This window comes from Pituophis catenifer, unplaced genomic scaffold (genome assembly GCF_029215685.1).
Source record: "Pituophis catenifer annectens isolate HBS135680 unplaced genomic scaffold, rPitCat1.0.hap2 SCAF_7, whole genome shotgun sequence".
NCBI lineage: Eukaryota > Metazoa > Chordata > Lepidosauria > Squamata > Colubridae > Pituophis > Pituophis catenifer.
Window position 1 is genome coordinate 42,728,044 of NW_027256887.1, and position 20,107 is coordinate 42,748,150.

Below are 20,107 nucleotides of genomic sequence, written 5' to 3' on the forward strand. Positions count from 1 at the left end.
GCCTCTTAAAAAACCGTTAAATACTTGGATGGGAGAAAATACTAAGGTGATAAAAGAATTGAAAAAAATAACCTTTAGAAGGCATAAGATAATTACTTCTATTTTGTTGCCAAAAAACCCTACATGGATATTTTTATGGAAATCAAGAGTCAAGTGTGATTTGGGACTTTCAATTACTTTAAAAAAATAAACTAAAGCAGATTCAGTAATTAGTTCATTGTTTTGATCTCTTGAGCTATAAGGTTTATGTGCTTGTGAGTTCTTCAATGAGTTAACAAGTCTATGTTACAGAAGCTGCTCATATACTTGGAAGAAAGTGTTGGCTTATTCTCAATAGTAAATATTTAGCAGTAATTATTTACAGTTTTATAATCTTGAGTATAGTCTCAACTATAGTCTTTTGTGGAAACCATAGTTACCTTATTTGACCTCATTTACTTGGCTTTTATATTTGACTGAACTCAAATCTATATACAGGATTATAAATACATGGCAAGAAGAATTTTCAAATCCTCTTTCCCAGGAATTTAGCAAAGAACACTTTTCCATATTTCCCAAAGGGCCCCAAACGTGGTTTACAAATTTTTTAAAATTGGGAAAAAAACAAATTCTTTTTGGTTGACATGCAATCATAAAGTAATATTAAAAGCAGCAAATTGTTTCAGAGCTTGAGGATAATCTAAAATGTTACTATTCATAATTGGCTAGATTTGTTCTTTTACCTTAAGGTTTATTTTAGATTTTTTAAAAAGTAAAAGTATGTCACCAAAAACTGTAGTACAATTATTTCAGATAAGCATTTTTTTAAAAGAATAATTTTATTGTTCTGTTACCATTTGATTTCTTTGTCCCGTAAATGGTGCACTCTATTTGCCACAGCAAATAAGATAATATCCCCATGCTGCATTGGACTTTGTGTTTTTATTCATTAATTCCTCTCTGCTTTGTGCCCTGAAATAGAATAGACAATAAAAAATGAAACAAATAGACATGGTATATGATCAAGGACTGTAATGACTTAAATTCTGAAGTTTATATCATAACATTTGTGGGAATTTTAACATTGCCTTTCTAAACAGATCAATCTTTTTTGCTTTCAAATAAAAGAACGTTTCATAGTTTGAGGATATAGGTTTCCAATATTTGAGTTCTTAAAATAAGCAACTGAATATTTTAAAGCAGATACCTCATTTACTGTTAGGAAATTATGTTTATATTTTACATTCAGAAACCAGGATGTAGAAAAATTTCCTGATTTAGAAGCCGTGGCTTTCAAAGTCCTCCATTAAAATAAATTCTGCAGAAATAAATGTAGGCCTTACAGCAAAAAGATTACTTTTAAAGAATTCTTAAATCAAAACTAATGTATAGTCTGTGAAATAAAAGTGTCCCTTTTCAGGACTTTACAATCAACAGCTAAGGTTCTGGACTATTAAGAATTATGTGTACAGATAATGTGGTTAGTTGATAGAGACCAGTACTAACTATTTTTCTTTTTACATGGTATAAAGAGGTGGAAAAAAGAAACATCTTTACTTAAATTTAAAATTACTTTTTGTGAACACTCCTTAAGAATGATTGAGGGTTAAAAAGCAGAAAAGCGCCCAATGTTAGGAAATTGCAATTCAATACCATGTAATTTAAACCTGCCGTTTCTCTTCTTGTACTAAATGACATACAGATGGATTGCTCTGGTCATTCTACTTTGAGAATACAATTGTTTCTTTATGAGGGTATCTGTTGCTAAAAAAAAATCTTTGTAGAGTTGTAATCAAGCATAAATCCTTCAATAACTGGGAGAAAGAAAAGTTTATTTTGAAAAATGTTAATTGTTCATGCCAAATATAACTGCTGGATGTTAATCTCTTAAACACCTGTATACTTTAAGAAAAAATCACTATACATATTTTTAGCCTAAAACATTTGGAAATGATGAAACTAGGATGTTCAATATTTATTTGTGTTATATATCTGTTTACATTTGTAAGTCTGTAGCTACTCTTGTTGCCTTGCCAGACTAGCCCATATTTTGTTATTTATCAAATAATGAGAGAGAAATGTCTAAAATGAAAGAGCAATTTTAGAAATAATCTGTTTAAATTCAAAGCGATTTATATCTCAGATAATATGTAAAGGATTGCAATCTTAAAAGTGTAATAATAGTTTTTGTTTACAAATCATATGTTAACGAATTCATCTAAGATTCACAGCTTAACAAATGCAGAATTGCTGAACACTTTGGAAAAATGAAGAACAGATAACTTTTGCAGAATGAAAATATTTTATTTTCATTTTAAACGTGTTTTTAGCTATACAGCTGCCTCCATTAAATATTAGAAATATTTATATTAAATTTTTCATCTAGTATCTTAATAGCTTCCTCTATGTCCGTGATGGCGAACCTATGGCACGTGTGCCACAGGTGGCACGCAGAGCCATGTTGCCTGGCACGCACAGTGGTTCCCGGTCCTCTTCCGGGTTTCTGGCGCACGCATGCGCACCGGCCAGCTAGTCTTCTGGTTACTGGTGCGCATGCGCGTGCGACAATCAGCAGGACTTCACGCAGGCGGCTGTGTCAGAAACCAGAAGATCAGCTGGCTAGTTGATCGTCCCACATGCATGGTTGTCAGTAACCAGAAGACTAGGTGGCTGATGTGCATGCGCGAACCTGAAACCAGAAGTTTTATTTCCCGGCACATGCATGCCCACTGGGCAGCTTCTCTTAGTACGCATGCTCACCACCCATGCGATTGACAGTCGCTTCCTGGGATCCACATTGGAGGCCATTCGTGCTGGCAAGCCAGCTCTGCCTTTGCTCGAGGTTTGCCTTATGGGGGGGGGGAGAAAGAGGGGAATGCTCTTTGCAGAGTCGGAGGCTCCTCCTCCTCCTCCTGCCAGCTTCGCTGTTAATTTTGGGGTTTGCCTTGTGGGGGGGAAAGAAAGGTCCTAGTTCGGGGCAAATCCTCTTTGCAGATGCAGCAGCAGCTCCTCCTCCTCCCTCTGCCAGCCTCGCTGTAAATCTCAGGGTTTGCCTTACTGGGGGGGAAGAAGGGAGGGGCAAGAGAAAGGTGCTGGTGGGAGAGACGTCTGTGATGCCAGTGACTGCAGCCACGCTCCGGAAAAACCCTGTTGGAGCACCGATCAGCCGTGTGCAAGGTGGTGGCCAGAGCAAGAGAAGCAGAATGCCAGACGCTCAGCTCTGCAGACACAAGGAGCTGGGCCGTGGGGCTTCCCTATATAAATTTGCCGGCGCCACTGCCTCTTTGCTGGCACAAATGGCCTTCTGCCGCTAGCTCTTTGCCAGCAAAGTTATGTAGGCAAGCCCTGCGCCACGCCAATGCAGACCATGCTGGAAATTGCCTGACCGGCTCCAACGGGGCTTCTCCAGAGTGTGGCAGGATTCATTGGCACCACGGACGTTCCCCCCCCAATAAGGCAAACCCCGAGATTTACAATGAGGCTGCCAGAGGGAGGAGGAGCCGCCGTTGCCCTTCTTCTCTGGGTTGTCCGCGTCCCAAGGAGACACACACACACACACACACACACACACACACACACACGTTCTCAGCAGCCACTTCGGCTGCTGAGCACAGGGTTTGCTTGTGTCCCTGAGTCAACGCTGGGGAAGGAGCAGAAGTGTATTTGTGTCTATGTCTGTGTGTGTGTGTGTGTGTGTGTGTGTGTGTGTGTGTCTTCTTGGGACACGGAGAAGCCAGTTAGGTTTGGATCGTGGAATGCTGAAAAGTTAACCCTCGACTTTCTGTAGATCCCCCCCTACCCTCCCATCAGCGCCTGGATAGGGTTGCTGAAAGTAGAGGCGCCTGTACATTAAAGTGTGTTCACGTCTGAAAGATACTCAGGAGAGATCAGGACCGGGGTGCTTATTTGCTGAATCGATTTTTTGGGTGGAGGGGGATGAGGGAAGGGGGAGAGAGAGAGAGAGAGTTAACTTTTCAGCACCCCCCCATCCCGTGATCCAAACCCAACTGGCTTCTCCGCCCCACCTGAGCCATCTGTTGCAAGCCGAGGAGGATGCGGGAGATGATCGTGTCCCTGTCTTGAAATCCCCTCTCAACTCCAGACAGGTTTTGCAGTTGTATCCCTGAGTCAACGCCGGGGAAGGAGCAGAAGTGTGTGTGTGTGTGTGTGTGTGTGTGTGTGTGTGTGTGCTTGGGACGTGGAGAAGCCAGTTAGGTTTGGATCATGGAATGCTGAAAAGTAACCCTTGACTTTCCCTGGAGCCCCAAGGCATAGCAGCTGCCTGCTCCTTCTTCTCTGCCTCCCGCCCGCCCTCAGCCCCGTACCAAAGTTTGGGAAGCATGGGGAAGGTTTGTGCACTGCGCTCGGGGCATGAAACCAAGCCGCCGCTGTTGCCAGCAACATGGCGAGCAGGCCAGCTGGGTCAGAGGAGGCTGCCTGATCAGCTCTCTGCTTCTCCAGCAGCTCGCTTCTTCCCTGGAGAAGGGATGGTGGCATACAGCACAAGTGCTCTCGGCCCCAACCGTGCGGGCAGCTTGCTTGGGCTCCTCCCTGCTGGAAGCCACAGGCTGCAGGGGGAAGGGCAAGAGCGACCAGCCGGCTCACGAGGCAGCATTTTCTGGCTGGGCGGCTGGCTGCCCCGCCCACTGCTCCTTCCCCGGTGTTGGCTCAGCTGGCGGCGCAGCAGCAGGTGTGACGGAGGTCGGGTGATGGGCCCAACCGCAGGCAGCGTAGTGGTGGGGGTCAGGTGGGGGTGCCGCACTGAGCCAGGGAACGGCAGCTCCCAGCAGAAAGGAGCCCAGGCAAGCCGCACGTTCAGAGCTTCCCCAGCAGGGCACTTGGCCCCGCCATCTTGGCAGCGTTGAATGGCTGTCTCGCCATGGAACGGGCCGGTACTTATTTGTCCTCCGTTAAGAACACAGAGGGGGCATGTTCGGGGATGCGCATGCGCAGTGGGGGGCGCATGTGCAGGGGGAGGATGGGAGTGTGTCCTGTGCACGTGCAAATGGGGACGCGCATTGCATTATGGGTGCCGGCACGCGGGAGCGCGAAAGCGATCGCGGGCTCAGACTTTTGGCACGCAATGCCAAAAAGGTTCGCCATCACTGCTCTATGGAATAAATATTACTTTGAAACTATGTTGACATTATTTTATATATCAGTTATTTGATTCATTCTCCAAATCATATTGTCTTTTTCCATTTCAGCTAGAGTGCTGCATAAAATAAAGTATGTCAATTTCACATTCTGCTAGTTCTTTTCATTATGTTTGGAGATAAATGAAAGAGCTCATTCCTAAAATATTCTGCTGAGGAGCAGATATGTATAATCCTTCTCTGTGTACACTATGCCTTATCTATTTGCTGCTTGATTTTTAATTGGATTTAAAAAATGCAGATTATTGTGTCTTGGAGAGGAAGTAGAGCAGAGGAATGCATATTAGTTTCACTTCCTGCATATATGATCTTTAAATTGTTCCTTATCAGGAGTCAACTCAATAAGCTTCCTTAAAATTCTCTTAATCTATGTGTTGAGAGATCTTTCACATTAAATCTCTCCATATTATTCTGTTATACAGTAAATATATAATTAATAAACTTTTAAAAAAAACTTATTTAATCAAATTGTAGGCATTAAAAGGCATTCTTTAACTATTTTATGCTTATCAGTTTCATTGGTTAAAAAAAATTATTTTGTAAATCTTATTTTTAATACTTTACATAACTAATAGTTCTAGAAGAATTGTTTATTTGGCTTTTTCTACAAACAATATTTTTATATTAAGGATTATTACACATGTTCTTAAGTATCTACATTCTGTTTTGTTTTAAACCAATATACATTTTACTAAGCTCTAGAATTCTTAGTCTCTTAAATTCCTAATTTCTTAGCTGAATTTTCTGAATTCATGGCTATCATATTCATTGCCCTTATATCCAGGAATTTTGCCCCAGTTTTGCACCTATATTGCAGTCATCACAATATCTGCCTCAAATTTATTTATTTGTATGCCATTAAGAAAATTTCAGATTTTCATTAAGATTATGGTTATAAACCATAATCATAATAATTCAATAAAATAAAAATTGTAACAATTAAAATACAAACAATAATATAAATAAACTACATGGAGCAATAAGAAGATATTCTGGTTAACCGTAATATGCCCTTTACCTTTTACCTATTTACAGATGTCTTACAGGGTTTTAATACTAAAATGTATTTATTGAGAAGACCTGAGGAACACAATATTAGGCTCCAGATTTTACCTTTTTGCAAAGGATAATGTGACGGTCAGATCTCACAAATGTGTGTTGACTTTTCTGCATAGTGAAAGCTTTGGCTGCCTCACATTCTTTTCACATGGAGTCACCTGCTTGTGTACAACAGCCTTCTAAAAGTTGGGTTGATAGAACAATCCGCTGAACCTCTCTAATGCATTAGGATGCAGTCTAGCCATTGGAAAAGTGAATGTACAATGGAAGCTGTATTTGGCTAGCACGTAGTGATTCAGGATTTTAAACTGAAAAGACTCCTTTTTCCATATTTTATCTTTTTGCAGGGTCACGTAGGGAAAAAAAGAACTATAAGGTGACTTTTTCTCACGAAGAACTGAAAAAGCGGCTGACACCCTTGCAATACCATGTTACTCAGGAGAAAGGAACTGAAAGGTATAGCAAGGGGGTAGATGGTAATAAAAAATGGGGATTCTCCTTCTCTTTCATTATGTTGTAATTTTCTCTCAAGTGGTTTCAAGTAATTCTGTTTTAGAAAGCCAACAATTTGTAGCATGGACACTAAGTTCAGCAATTTGATCAATGTAACTTGGTTATTGTGACTTTATATTTATTTTACTTTACTACAACATTTGTGCAAATAGCACAGGTCATTTTTTGTTTTAGGGAAGGAGATTTGAATTATAGTGGAAATAATCTTTAAGGCAATATTTTTGAAGTGGTCATTATAAATATCAAAGAGAAAAGAGAATGTGGCATAATTTTATTTTTTCCATTCTGTTTTTTTTGTTAGTTTGTTTCTTTTCTTCGAAACTTCTGGATAGAAAATATTAATTGTGTCCTTAAGCAGCTTTTATATTCTGACAAGAGGGTAAAGTGAAAGAAAAAAGACAGATGGTTCTTTTTCAAGGATCAAATAATGAATGTAGTTTATTCCGTTTGATTCATGAAAAATAGATATCTCTGCTAAAATGGTTTTGAATTTTTTTTTTATTCAGTGAGCTTAATAATATGCTTAAATATTTAATTTACAATTAATTCATAATATTCTATTTTTAATTAAACTTGCTGAATAAAGATCTCTGGGTGCTAAAGCTTCCTATGCCTCTAGACATGGACTGTTGATCATGCACTTTCCATGACGTCAGCCAGGTCATTTTCTGTTGTGTAGCACAGTGATGTAGTACATGCAAACAATAAGATATTTGGTCACTTAAAAATAATTGTATAAAAAGGCACCCCATAAAAAGAATTGAAAGGATAATAAAAGCAAGCTGTAGAGCACTTAGATTTCTTGTTAGAGGAACACAGCTGATTTTTATTAGAACAATAACCTCCTAGCCCTTTAAATGGTTAACTTAGAAAAGTATTCTTAAAGCAGTAATGTTGTTTTTGAATTTAAAAATTCCTGACTTTCACCCAGCTTGGAATTCAGTTTCCCTCTCTCCCAGGCGATCATCATCCAACATTAAAATTTATTCTTTTGGTAGTATTATTACACACTGTCTTCCACTTGGATCTTACGCTACTGTATTATTTGATAAGGTATCAGATAAATATCAAAGCATGAAAATCTAATGATAAAAATAAATGGTTAATTCTTCTCTTTCTTTTTCTAGCTATAATTATGATGTATAATGGTATTTTCTCTAAAGCCTTAGTGAGTTACCTGACCTAAGAAAGTTTCATCTGTGCTAGCCACATGCAATTTTTAAAATTCCATTTTTAAATTATCTTTTATTTTTATGTTTTGTAAATCTGGTTAATGATCAAAATAAAATATTTTTACTTTGGTTTAACATAAGGTAAATAAAGTATGTTTCTAAAATGTTAATAGGATTTTAAAAAACAAATTTGCAGTGGAAATTTAAAAACTTAATTGAAAATGTGTTGAAGAAAAGTTTTTTTCATCCAGGAAGCATGTATGTTTATACTTTAAAGCACAAGCTTATAGTGAATGAAAAGAAATCTCATCCTCAAAGATTCAGACATAAAACAGTAAAGGGAAATTTATATCTCAGCTGTCAAATCTTATCTATAAATCTAGTAGTAGGTAGAGACAACCAGAGGTTCAGAAAAATCAAGCTCTAAAGAGCCAATTGGGAATAGAAAGATTTCAGATGGGTAATTTCATTTTGTCTGTCTTCAGTGTATTTTTTTCCCTTACAGGTAGAAGAATTGGAGCCAGGAAAGCAGAAATTTCAATCCCCAGAAATTTTAAGAGTGGAGATCCAGGAGAAATTATAGCAGTCTAGGGCAGGGGTGTCAAAATCGCATTATCACGGCAGTGTCATGTGACATATCAGGACTTTCCCCCCCCTTTGCTAAACCGGGCAGGGCCAGCATGTGACGCATCTAGCCTGCGTGCCGCAAGTTTGACACCTCTGGTCTAGGAGATAGTAGCACTAAATCTGTATTAGCATTTTTTTAAAAAAAATAAAAATTAGGAAAATAATTTGTGATCAGTGTCTATACAATTTATTCTGCTTATAAATCCGAAAGTTATTTCTATATTGGAAGCAACTTCTGAGATTAAATTTGCAGAATTATGGTTAAACTTCTCAGAATCTGCAATAACTATAAAACACATTTCTTTATAGATAGTCTTTAATTTATGACTGGTCACTTAACAACCATGCAACGGCCTGGAATGGATGCTTCATGGCTTGTATGGCACTTCTGGCCATCATAAAATGTAATGCCACACCTACTTCTCACAGTCATGTGACTGCATTCCAGAGCTTGTGAACCATCTCATCTTTATAGTTATAACCTGCAGCCATGAGATGTTTTCTGCTGGTTTTTGGCATTTTTTGCTGGTTTCTGCAAAAATTGCCCATTTAGAAGAATGTGTTTGCTCTTATGGTGACAGGTTCCCTTAATGACCATGATGATTTCACTTAATGACTGCTGCAAAAAATATCATAAAATTGTGTCCATGGTTGTCAGTGCCTCAGCTTAACTACCATAACAATTTATGAGTAGACATTCAGTGCCAATAGCAGTTGAAAGCCAAGAACTCTCTGTAGTTGATTATTTCTTATCTCTTTCATTTTGCATAAAGTTGCCTCGCCCAAAAGAAAATGTGAGTTTTGAGTTTGTAAGTATGCATGCTAAATAATTATTTCTATCTTGTGCTCTAGTGCCTTTGAAGGAGAATATACATATAATAAAGCCATTGGAATATACAAATGTGTTGTTTGTGGAAGTCCTTTATTCAAGTAAGTAGATGCAAATGTGCAGTTTGTGACATCTGACTAGTTTGGGAAAACATTACTCTTTGATTGTAGTTATTAGACAGAAGTGGGTAGATGTAATCTGTTCTTTTAAGCACTATTGGCTTAGAATTCTGGGTGCTTTGGTCAAGGGCAGAAACTATCAGAGATAGGGAGTCCCTCAAATAACTTGATCTATGCCTTGAAACTTTTTAACATTAGTAACCTACTTTTTAATTAGAGTTGAGTATATGGAGTACAGACTTTAGTTGTAGTAACAATTAAATTAAATGTATCAAATCTGATGGCTTGATCAGTGATGAAGTAGTTAAGATCCAAATTGTGTACTCAATGGTGGACAATGTTTTTGCTTACATGATTGAAAAAGGCCTATTGAAAATTGGCCTTCCTCACTTTTTAAAGCAGCATTCAACTTCATCTCTCTGACATTGTTATGGAGAAATCTTTCAGATACATAAATTGACAAACAACCTTTCTTAATCCAACAGTTGTCTTCAGACATTTAACTCAGGATGAGGTGTAACACTCAGAAAATGTTCTCGAATACTGTGTGCATTGAGAGTGTGATGGGACAGATTTATTCAACCTCTATAATTGAATTCCTAGACTCACCAGATTTCCACGCACCTAAGACTGTGGGTAGCAATATATGATTCTGTTTGGGCAACATAATAATTATTTCCTGCATGCATGTTGTGCTAAAACTTGTAATGAGGATCATTGTCTATTACTGCACCCTAAACAGTCTGGACATAAAATTACCAGGAATCTAAAATTATATTTTTTGCCAAGTACAGTATACTTTGGTACAAGGAATACAAACTAGAAGGAGAGGGTGCAATATGCAATATATATGAGGTTACTAGTATATTATGTTCTATGTTTATTAATCATTTTGATATGGAAAGATGGGAAAGAATGAGAGGGAGCACCAATATCATCGGTGGGCAGGGATTCTCTTATAGCCTAATTTATCTCACAATTGAGAGTTGCAATTGTGATGAAAAAATGAAGGGAGATAGCCAGTGGTGGGCTGCTGCAGGTTCAGACCAGTTCTAGCGAACTGCTAGTTCTGACAATCAGCTGGCCCTGCCCACCTGCCCCCGCTCTATCCTGTCCTATATTTCCTTTTTTCTGGCTCAGCTGATTCGCACAGCACAGCTGATTTCTGCACCTCCGCTGTTCTACTTACCAGGGCTGCCATAGAAGGTAAGCAGCTGAGCTTCAAATTGCTGTATTTTGAATGCTGCGCGCATGCATGAGCTTACAGAACCAGTTGTTAAATCGCTTGCAGCCCACCACTGGACATAGCTAGCATTGCATCCTTGGAGGAAAGGGATCATAGAAATCCCAACAAATACATAATAATTGAACCCTGCCACTAAAGACATCATTTTGTGCATTATTCATAAAATAATATTCATATCCCTTTATAATAGATGAGTTAGAAGATAGTTTATTTTTGTTCCTTTGCCATTAACTAATTTACTGCATTTTTGTAATTGGGTGTTTTAAAACAAAATAAGTAACAATAGTTAATTCGTTCTCGATCTAGAACCAGATTCTAAATGCCTTTTCTAATCTGCTTGTCATATTCCATATTTGCTTTGAATTCATTTTTATATTTAAAATGCACTGCTTTCATGTTAATGTGTATATTACATTTCTAGAAACATGGTAACACTACCAGGCCTTCAACCGAGAAGGGCATTCAGTTGTCATGGATATTGATTTTGTATTACTATATTCCTGTTATTTAGGATTATTAAAATGTGTTACTAGTTGAATGTTTGCTATTTGTGAATTGTGGAATATACTGAAATTTCTCTGGAAATGTCATGGAAAAAAACAACATGTTCTGGTTAGGTTGAAATGATGATTATTTATAGAATTTTAGCTTTTTATAATTATGTTTTTCTATATAATCACATCAAATATGTATATATAGATTGAAAGATTCTGCCATTTCCTGGGGACTTTGATGGCATTTCGTTTGAAAATACTCATTCTAAAGTAACATGCTCTTTATAGTTAGAAGCTTTAACCATAAAATGATAATTTTTTTCTTCTCTTCTGTCCCATATACAGGCATACTCCAATGGTTTTTATTTTGTGATATAAATCTGGCTGGAGCATGCCCACTAATTGGTTTGAGAATTAGATCTAGACAATGCTTCTTACAGCTTGTTCAGATAGGCCTTGTCATTCGGTTAGTTCTGCTTCGCAGCACTTCAGGAGCATCTTGAAAGTAATTGCCCAACTTACATTTTCCCATAGCTGATCTGACAACTTCAAAGGCATTTGAATTTAGGACTGTTATTAATCTATATCTGAAATATTCTTCGAAAGGCTAGTTTTACCTCTTTCTCCTTCTTCCTCACTATTAGAGTATAGTATAGTTTATTGAATAGCCCGAAAGCCTTTTCAAACAAAACAGAAAAGAAAAAGGGAAAAAGATAAAACAGTTACAAAAATAGCAATCTAAAAATATATGATAGATGACATTAAAATTTTACAATACCAAATTTCAATAGCTAAGTTGCCAAGACTAGATAACCCAAATAGGATAGCTCCTCTCTAACTGAGCTCATCTTCCTTACAATCGATAAATTTTTTTTTTGATATAACTGGCTCGTTTTGCCGTCATTCTTTTAAGGTATCGAGTGATCGCTCTTACCATATATATTATATATTTTTGGTCACACACACATGCATTTATTTTTCAGTAAAAAAAATCACAAGTAGGCTGATATTTTATCTGATAGGAAATAAACTTTTTTTCAGAATGGGCTTGATTAAAGAAACCAAATAAAATAACTATCAAATGATGATCTCCAAGGGAATCCTTATTACAAGTATAATAGTACAGTTTTAAAATATGCTATTTGTAATTTTGACATTGGATTTTTCACTTGGGTGTTTCTTGCTGCTTTTACCAATCTTGTAAATGAAAATATTTGTCAATATTTCTAGAATGAAAATAAATATATATTTGTGTCAAGTGTATTAACAAAAGATTCCATGGCTGTTGTTTGAGATTTATTGTAAGCGGGTTTTTTTAGCTAAAAAGCTTTTTATAGTTACAGACTGTAGAAATCATGTCTTTGTTTTGTTTTGTTTTGTTTTGTTTTAGATCTGAAACAAAGTTTGACTCTAATTCAGGTATGTTCAAAATCTTATGTAGAACATGCTGTTTTCATGTTCCAAAAGATGAATTTATCGGTTAATGTTTAGTCTTAACTTTAGATCTGGAGTACCCAATTTTAAACCAATATCAAGTTTCAGGATGCTGCAATAGATTTAATATGAGTGGATTTTTTTTGTTAGTTCCATAACCAAATCATTATTTAATTTTATGCTTTTATATTATATGACTCTGGGGAAACCATGTCAGTTCTTCATCAACTTTTGAGTGATATGAGGCTGAGACAAGTGAAGAGAGAGAGAGGGAGGGAGGGAGGGAGAGAGAGGGGGGGGCTTCAGGTTATAGCAATTAGGACAGGGATTGCCATTGCTAAGTGATGCAGTTGTAAAGTACAGTGTCACATGATTGCATCACTTAGCAACAGCAATGTAGGCAGTTCTGGTTGCTGTTGTAATCCCAAAATGTGCATGCTGTTTATTTATTTATTAGATTTTTATCTCACCTTTATTATTTAACTAGTTTCTGTTATTAAACTGAAGATTATAACATTTTTATTTAAAAAATTGCCTTGTGACCCGTCATTACCCACAAAAGCATTCTTTAAAAAAAAATAAAAAAATAGAAGTGGGTGGTTGCAACCCTGCCTATGGGTGAACAAATGTACCTATTTTTGGTCATCATAAATTAGGGTCTTATAAGTGGCCATACCTATCAAGGCAGACCAAAAGGTGCCCATTACTTTTTTATAGTGAAAAAACACTATAGTATCCACATTAGACAAATCAGTGCTATTTGGTCATCTGAGTTTCTATGAGAGCTGATAATGATGGAGAGAAGAGCTGCAGAGTAGATTCCTTCCATCTGGCCCATTTTTTATGAGCTGCAAGATAGACAATATATTTTGGGTTTTTACAAAGCCAAAGCTTTATCATATGTTGTCCAAAAGCATTTCTGGTGAGAATGGCAATGGTTGTTCTATTTTTATTGTATAGTATCGGAGTCCTATATCATTTTAATTGAAAATTTTCTTATTGAATGAAGTGTGTGTAAATAACTGTTTCAGTATTCTAGTCACAAGAAGTGCTTTTCTTTTCCCCTTAACTAATCCTTTGCAGAAAGGAAATCTCAGTGCTAATTATTATTATTTAGCGTAGATGAGAAAATGACAGAAAAGAAGTAAACATATATAAACTGTCCATATATAGAATCTCTAAGGGGGTGTGGCAGTGGCCTCATACCTGGATGTCCAATTCAGCTTTCCAGGCAATTTCCTGGGGCGTAGCTTCGTGCAGATCTTCTAGGAAACCAGAGAACACATGTTGTGGGCAATCTTGCACAATATGTTTAATAGTTTGCATATCAGGACCACAATCACAACAAGGGGAATCTTTCCATCCCCACTGATACAGGGCAGGGGGTCTTCTTCCAGTATCACACCTAATTCTGTTCAATTTCGACCAGACAGAGCGATGCAGGTCAAAACCAGGTGACTTGGTAGAGGAATCACTAATGATCAGGACACAAGAAGGCATCTTAGACCGTGGGTGTCAAACTTGATTGCGTCACGTAATGTATCACAACGGTTTCTGCCTTTGCTGAGCCAGGGTTCGCGTGGGCTGCGTGTGACAGATCCGGCACGCGGGCCACCAGTTTGACACCCCTGCCTTAGACCACTCCTCTCTCCAGGCATTCTCAGGGTTAAAGGGGCAGATGTTAAGTAAATAGCTGTTTTCCATGCTGGCCTATGGGATTTCAATCTTGTGATGGACTGAGTGTTGTCTGGGTGAATAGGGAGGGTCTTGTTCAGCATCTTTGACCAGAACCAAATGATAGTTTGTTGTCTTCTAATGAGGGGTAGTACAATATTGCTAAGTACTGGGAACCTGTGTACACAAGTGGGATGCAATGTGCCAGAAATGATAGGCATTGGACTGTTGGAGTTGGACATGAACCATTAAGCAACACACTGGCATGATATTTAGCTGTGGAATAAACCAAAGACAAGGCTATTGTTCATAGGATATTATTATCAGCACCCCAGTATGTTCCAGCCAATCTGTTCAGTAACTTGTTGCAGCTAGTCAATTTTATAGCTATTTTTTCCAGGTGTTGTCAGAAGATTAGTGATCTGTCCAGTATTACCCCCAGGTACTTTGGAGTTATTACATTGTAAAATACAGTTCTGGAACTACACTGAAGGCTGGTAATTTGCATACTTATTGCTGAGTGGAATGTGGCTACTTCTGTTTTTGTGTTAGGCTTGTTTGGAGGCACCATTTTTTGATGTAGTCATCCAGCTTCTGGAAATCTTGAAAGAGGATGCCCTCTGCATTATCTCAGTGCTGTTTTGTGAACATAATATGATTAACAACAATACAGGTTTATTTTCTTATAATGAAAGCATAACCTAGCATGGTTATTTATTAATTCTTCAGTTTGTTAATTTAACCATGAAATCTGGAAACATAGTACTAAAATAATGAGAAAAATATAGTTTTCTCAAACTGAATTGAACCTGAAAATCTGACTTCGAAGTAAAAACAACCATCAATAGTTATCATGCAAAGATATAACAAATAGCTGGTTATCATGTTTACTTTTGTAGCAGAGACATACATCTTTTGCTGAAAGAAGTTGCATATTGATATTTTTATGTGGAAAAAATATTTTCTGCTTTTAAAGTTTTTAGATGTTTGTATAATAAATGTGCATCTTAATAATATGAATCGCGTGGTAAAAAGTTGAATTAATTGGTATTCCATGAAGATCTGACACAGGGAAAAGTCTAATGTCTTCCGGGGGGGGGGGGGGAATTGAATTACTGTAAGTATACAATGAATCATTGTTGGCTAGCAGGAATTGTACTAATGAAATCTTATTTAGAATACAATGTTCCACACATCTTGCACTTATTATTTTACTTTGATTTTATTACTTATTATATCTCTTAAGTGTCATTAAACACAAGTTAGTATGAAATATTTTACAGTGGTGTAAGTGGGTAATATGAGTAGATTTATGTTTATTTCTCTCTAGATAGTGAAAGTCACTATCCTTAGACATCTGTCTTGATGAAAATAGGCAAAAAGTTATGGATATGTACTTTTAAAACAAAGGGAGCATTTCTATATTCATATGTGCTGCATTTTTCTGTTATTTTAAAATCATTAGGGGACAAGGATTAGCATTGTATAAAATGAAGCACATTTTGCACTAGAGACTTCATTGAAGAAATAAGCTACATCCTTTTCACAGCATAAATATATATGTATTTATTGAGATGGAGTGTGCAGCTGAAGGAGAAGTAGGGTGGAGGAATGTTGGTAGTAGCGCAGCAGCTTCCCAGGGAGGAGGCAGCACATTCCAAAGAGGGGCAAGAAACTGCACAGTTCTGAAATGGATGGTGGAGTGACAGTAGTCACACCCTAGAATCTACCAGGACATATCTGTTAGGTTAGAAGTTTATAGCTTTAGTCAGTCAAGATTCTGTCTATTAGGTGTAAGCAAATAAATATCTAGACTCAAGTAGATCTTGCTCTGGGACATGGAATTGGTATTTACTTAGCAGTAAATTCCGTTAGTCTAGTTGATCTTAATTGAAAACAAAATATAGTTTGTTGCATTTTGGGTAATAAAAGTAGTCTTTGACTTACAACTACAATTGACCCTGAAATTTATATTGTTAAGTGAGGCATTCGTTTTGCCCCATTGTATGACTTTTCTTCCCGCAGTTGTTAAGTGAATCACTGCAGTTGATAAGTTACTAACCTGTTTGTTAAGTGAATTGGGCTTCCCCATTGACTTTGCTTGTCAGAAGATTATAAAAAGTGATCACATGACTCTGGAATTGCAGCAAAGATCATAAATATGAACCAGTTTGTTTATTTATTTATTTATTTATTTATTTATTTATTTATTTATTTATTTATTTATTTATTTATTTATTACATTTCTATACCGCCTTTCTCCCATAGGACTCAAGGCGGTGTACAGTCAAGAAAAATATAGGCATACAAACATCATAAAATTGCTAATTAAAATTATTACTTAGTTTGGTCAATGAAATTATTCAGTTACCAAGCATCTGAATTTTGATCATATGATCATGGGGATGCTGCAAAGGCTGTAACTATGAAAAATGGTTAAAAGTCACATTTTCCAGTTCTTCTGTAACTTTGGTCACTAAATGAACTGTTGTAAATCAAGGCAGCCTGTAGATTTGGTAATAGTCCACAATAAAATTATAAATATGCTGTATTCTTACACAGAGCATTATTCTTGTGAAGTTAAATGTAAGTACATTATTGTGTTTCAGTCCATCCCTAAATCTGTATGTGGTTTCCTAAATTATGCAAAGAAGACAAAGAAGGTTCTTCCAGTACTTGCTGGAGTTTTGTTCAGAGTTTGTGTGTGCTGTGTTCTTTGGGATCCGTAGCTGGGGCAGAACAGAGACGTTATGGATTCTTAGGGGCAGGAGTGAATGTGTACATTATGCTTGTGAGGACTTACTTACATTTAAAAAAGTATTTATTGCTCATTGATTTATTTCTTTATTATATCTACTGTATTTTTCGGAGTATAAGACACACTTCCCCCCCTAAAAGAGGGGGAGAAATCTGAGTGCATCAAATGTTGCATGGGGGGGGAGGAGGTTGGTGCGGTGGTGGCAATGGCAACAGGCAGTTGATTGGGGTTGGATCGCTCTCCCAGAATATTGCCAATCGGAGAGGTGGGATTCAAACAGTTTGGCCGAACCGTTCGTTAAAGTGAGGAGAATTGGTTGATTCTACCAGTCGAGCAGTTAGCGGAAAACACCCTTCCACCACCTGCCGCACTGCCACTGGGCCTGCTGCACTGCCACTGCTGTTGCATCGCCGCTGAGCCTGCCACACTGCCCCATCGCACTGCCCCTGGGCCTGCCACACTGTTGCCACATACCACACCACCCCTGGGCCTGCAGTCCTGCCACTGCCCCGTCCCATCGTTGCTGGGCCTGCAGAAAAACCTCCTGACACTATATACCGGTACAAGGATGTCAAAGCAAAAAAGGCAAGCATATAAAATTTCTTTTAAGCTGGAAGTCATGAAATATGCTGAGGAACATGGAAACAGAGCAGCAGAGAAACATTTTGGACCACCTCCAACTGAAAAAATGATAAGAGAGTGAGGAAACAGGTGGATCAGCTGCAAAAAGTAAAAGATAAAAGCAAGCACAACTTTCGTGGGCTTCCTGCAAAGTGGCCACAGTTAGACAGGTGGAGATGAAAGACTGGATCACATGTCACCGGAATAATGACTTCTCAGTTTCCACAAAAATGGTGATATATGAAGCCAAACACATTGCTGTACAGAAAGGCATTCAGGATTTTATTGGATCACCATCATGGAGCTTCAGATTTATGAGGTGATATGGCCTTGCTATGTGCACCAAAACTAGAATTGCGCAAAAAATGCCAAAAGAGTATGAATCTAAGATTCTGTCTTTTCATACATTTGTGATAGACTCCAGGAAGAAAAATAATTTTGAAATTGGCCAGATTGGGAATATGGATGAAGTCCCACTAACCTTTGATGTGCCATCTAATAAGACTGTTGATGTGAAAGGTCCCAAAAGCATAACCATGAAAACTTCAGGACATGAGAAAACACATTACACAGTTGTGTTCTCCTGCTGTGCAGACGGCACCAAATTGCCACCGATGTTAATATTCAAAAGGAAAACCTTCCCAAAAGAAGTGATTCCAAGAAGTATTGTTGTACATATCTATGAGAAAGGATGGATGGACGAAAATGGGATGAAAGTATGGATTGAAAAAGTGTGGTCTAAACTTCCTTGAGGGCTTGTGAAAAAGCCTGCTTTATTAGTGCTCAATCAGTTTAGAGCACATATTAGCAAAACCACAAAGAAAAGAGCCTGGATTCCATCTTGTCCTTCCCTCCCCCTTAGTTCTTTGGCAAGTTGAAAAGTGAAATGTTTCCAACAGCATAAGCGCGCTTCAGTCTTAACACACTTTGCATGTAAAAGTGAAGTGGATACTCTAAGGCCGTGATGGCAAACCTATGGCACGCATGCCAGAGGTGGCACGCAGTGCCCTCTCTGATGGCACGTGAATCATCACTCCAATTCAGCTCCACTGAGCATGCGTGCGTGCCTCCCTGTGGCCAGCTGGTCTTCGGATCTCTGCCGCACATGCGCGGGGGCATGGCACATGCGGGGTCCATGTGCTCATGTGTGGGGGCAGGGCACATGCAGGGTGTGCATGGGCGGGGCGCATGCAGGGGGTGCTTGCGCATTGAATTTTGGGGGTTTGGGCATGCACGCACGCATTCAAGCACGCTTTGGGCACTCGGTCTGGAAAAGGTTAGCCATCACTGCTCTAAGGGATTGGGTATAAGAACACTTTGATGGAACTAATTATCTAGAGACTTTATGAACTTTATTAGATGAGTTCCCATGAAGGAAAATGTCCATTAGTTTAAATGCTTTAATTTGCAATCAGCAGAGAATTGGACTTAGTGGCATAAGTAGACCTTTCCAGTTCTGTAATTTATGTTTATGTGTACTTGAAACATTTTACTTAATGCCATCGCAATATGTGACCGTAATGGGAAGACTCCATTATGGTTGTATCGCAAGGTCTACCCATATAGCAATAAGTTAAAGGTAATAACTAATTTCTATTTTGAATGATAATTGCTCCTACAATGGAATTAGTTTAGGTACTGTATACCTCTGTTACTGTAGATATTTAATATTTCAAAATACAATATTATAAGAATGCTAACTTTTTAAAGCTCTCTTTCAAATGTTAATGATTTATTGTTCACTAACAATAAACAGCATTTCCGTTCTCTTTGTGGGCAGATTATTTTTAAATGGGTTGGAAAGGTATATTAAAAGCTGGAAACTTGTTACTTTCATTTCTGAGAAAACTTATTGCATCAGACTACATTGATGTTAAGCAACAACTCTGCAAGGTATTCATGGTCATCTCTGTAGATGTGATATTGCATGACTTCACAAGCATCTAACTTTAGGATAAATAGTCAATCTATAAACCAAATGCAGTTATATCTTCTTCCTTCTGTGTCCAGAGTACCCTGACATTATACCACTGAATTTTGAGGGCAAATGACCAGATTTTGGAGGGTTTTGACTGGCTTTAATTGGAATTTAATTCAATTAATTAATTTGAGAAGTTTGCTTTATGTCAGCTCAGCCTACAAGTTGCCTAGCCTGTTGAAGGCTTCAAAAATGATGACAGAATTTTTTTAAAATTTATTTTTAAAATATAGTTTATGTATAATTGTGTGTGAAAAAGATAAATATTTATATGGCCATGCATCTTGCAATAATAATTCTGGTAGCCACAATACTAAAACAATGTTTAATATACATTATGGTAGCCAACATAGTTTATGAATAATTATGCATCAGTCTCATGGGCTTAGTTAAATCCCTATGCCTGGGAAAATAACCATATTTTTAACCCTTTCCAAAATGCCAGTTG

General features: G+C 37.7%; 1 protein-coding gene across 4 annotated transcripts in view; it reads left to right on the forward strand.

Annotated features, from left to right (window-relative positions):
- The window catches only part of MSRB3 (methionine sulfoxide reductase B3), a 51,913-nt gene that overhangs the window by 17,119 nt on the left and 14,687 nt on the right, over positions 1 to 20,107 (forward strand). For all 4 annotated transcript variants that reach the window (XM_070947022.1, XM_070947023.1, XM_070947020.1 and 1 more), the window contains 3 exons: positions 6,542 to 6,650; positions 9,359 to 9,436; positions 12,585 to 12,613. In XM_070947022.1, the coding sequence (XP_070803123.1) occupies positions 6,542 to 6,650; positions 9,359 to 9,436; positions 12,585 to 12,613 (216 nt within the window). The remainder of the gene's footprint in view (positions 1 to 6,541; positions 6,651 to 9,358; positions 9,437 to 12,584; positions 12,614 to 20,107) is intronic.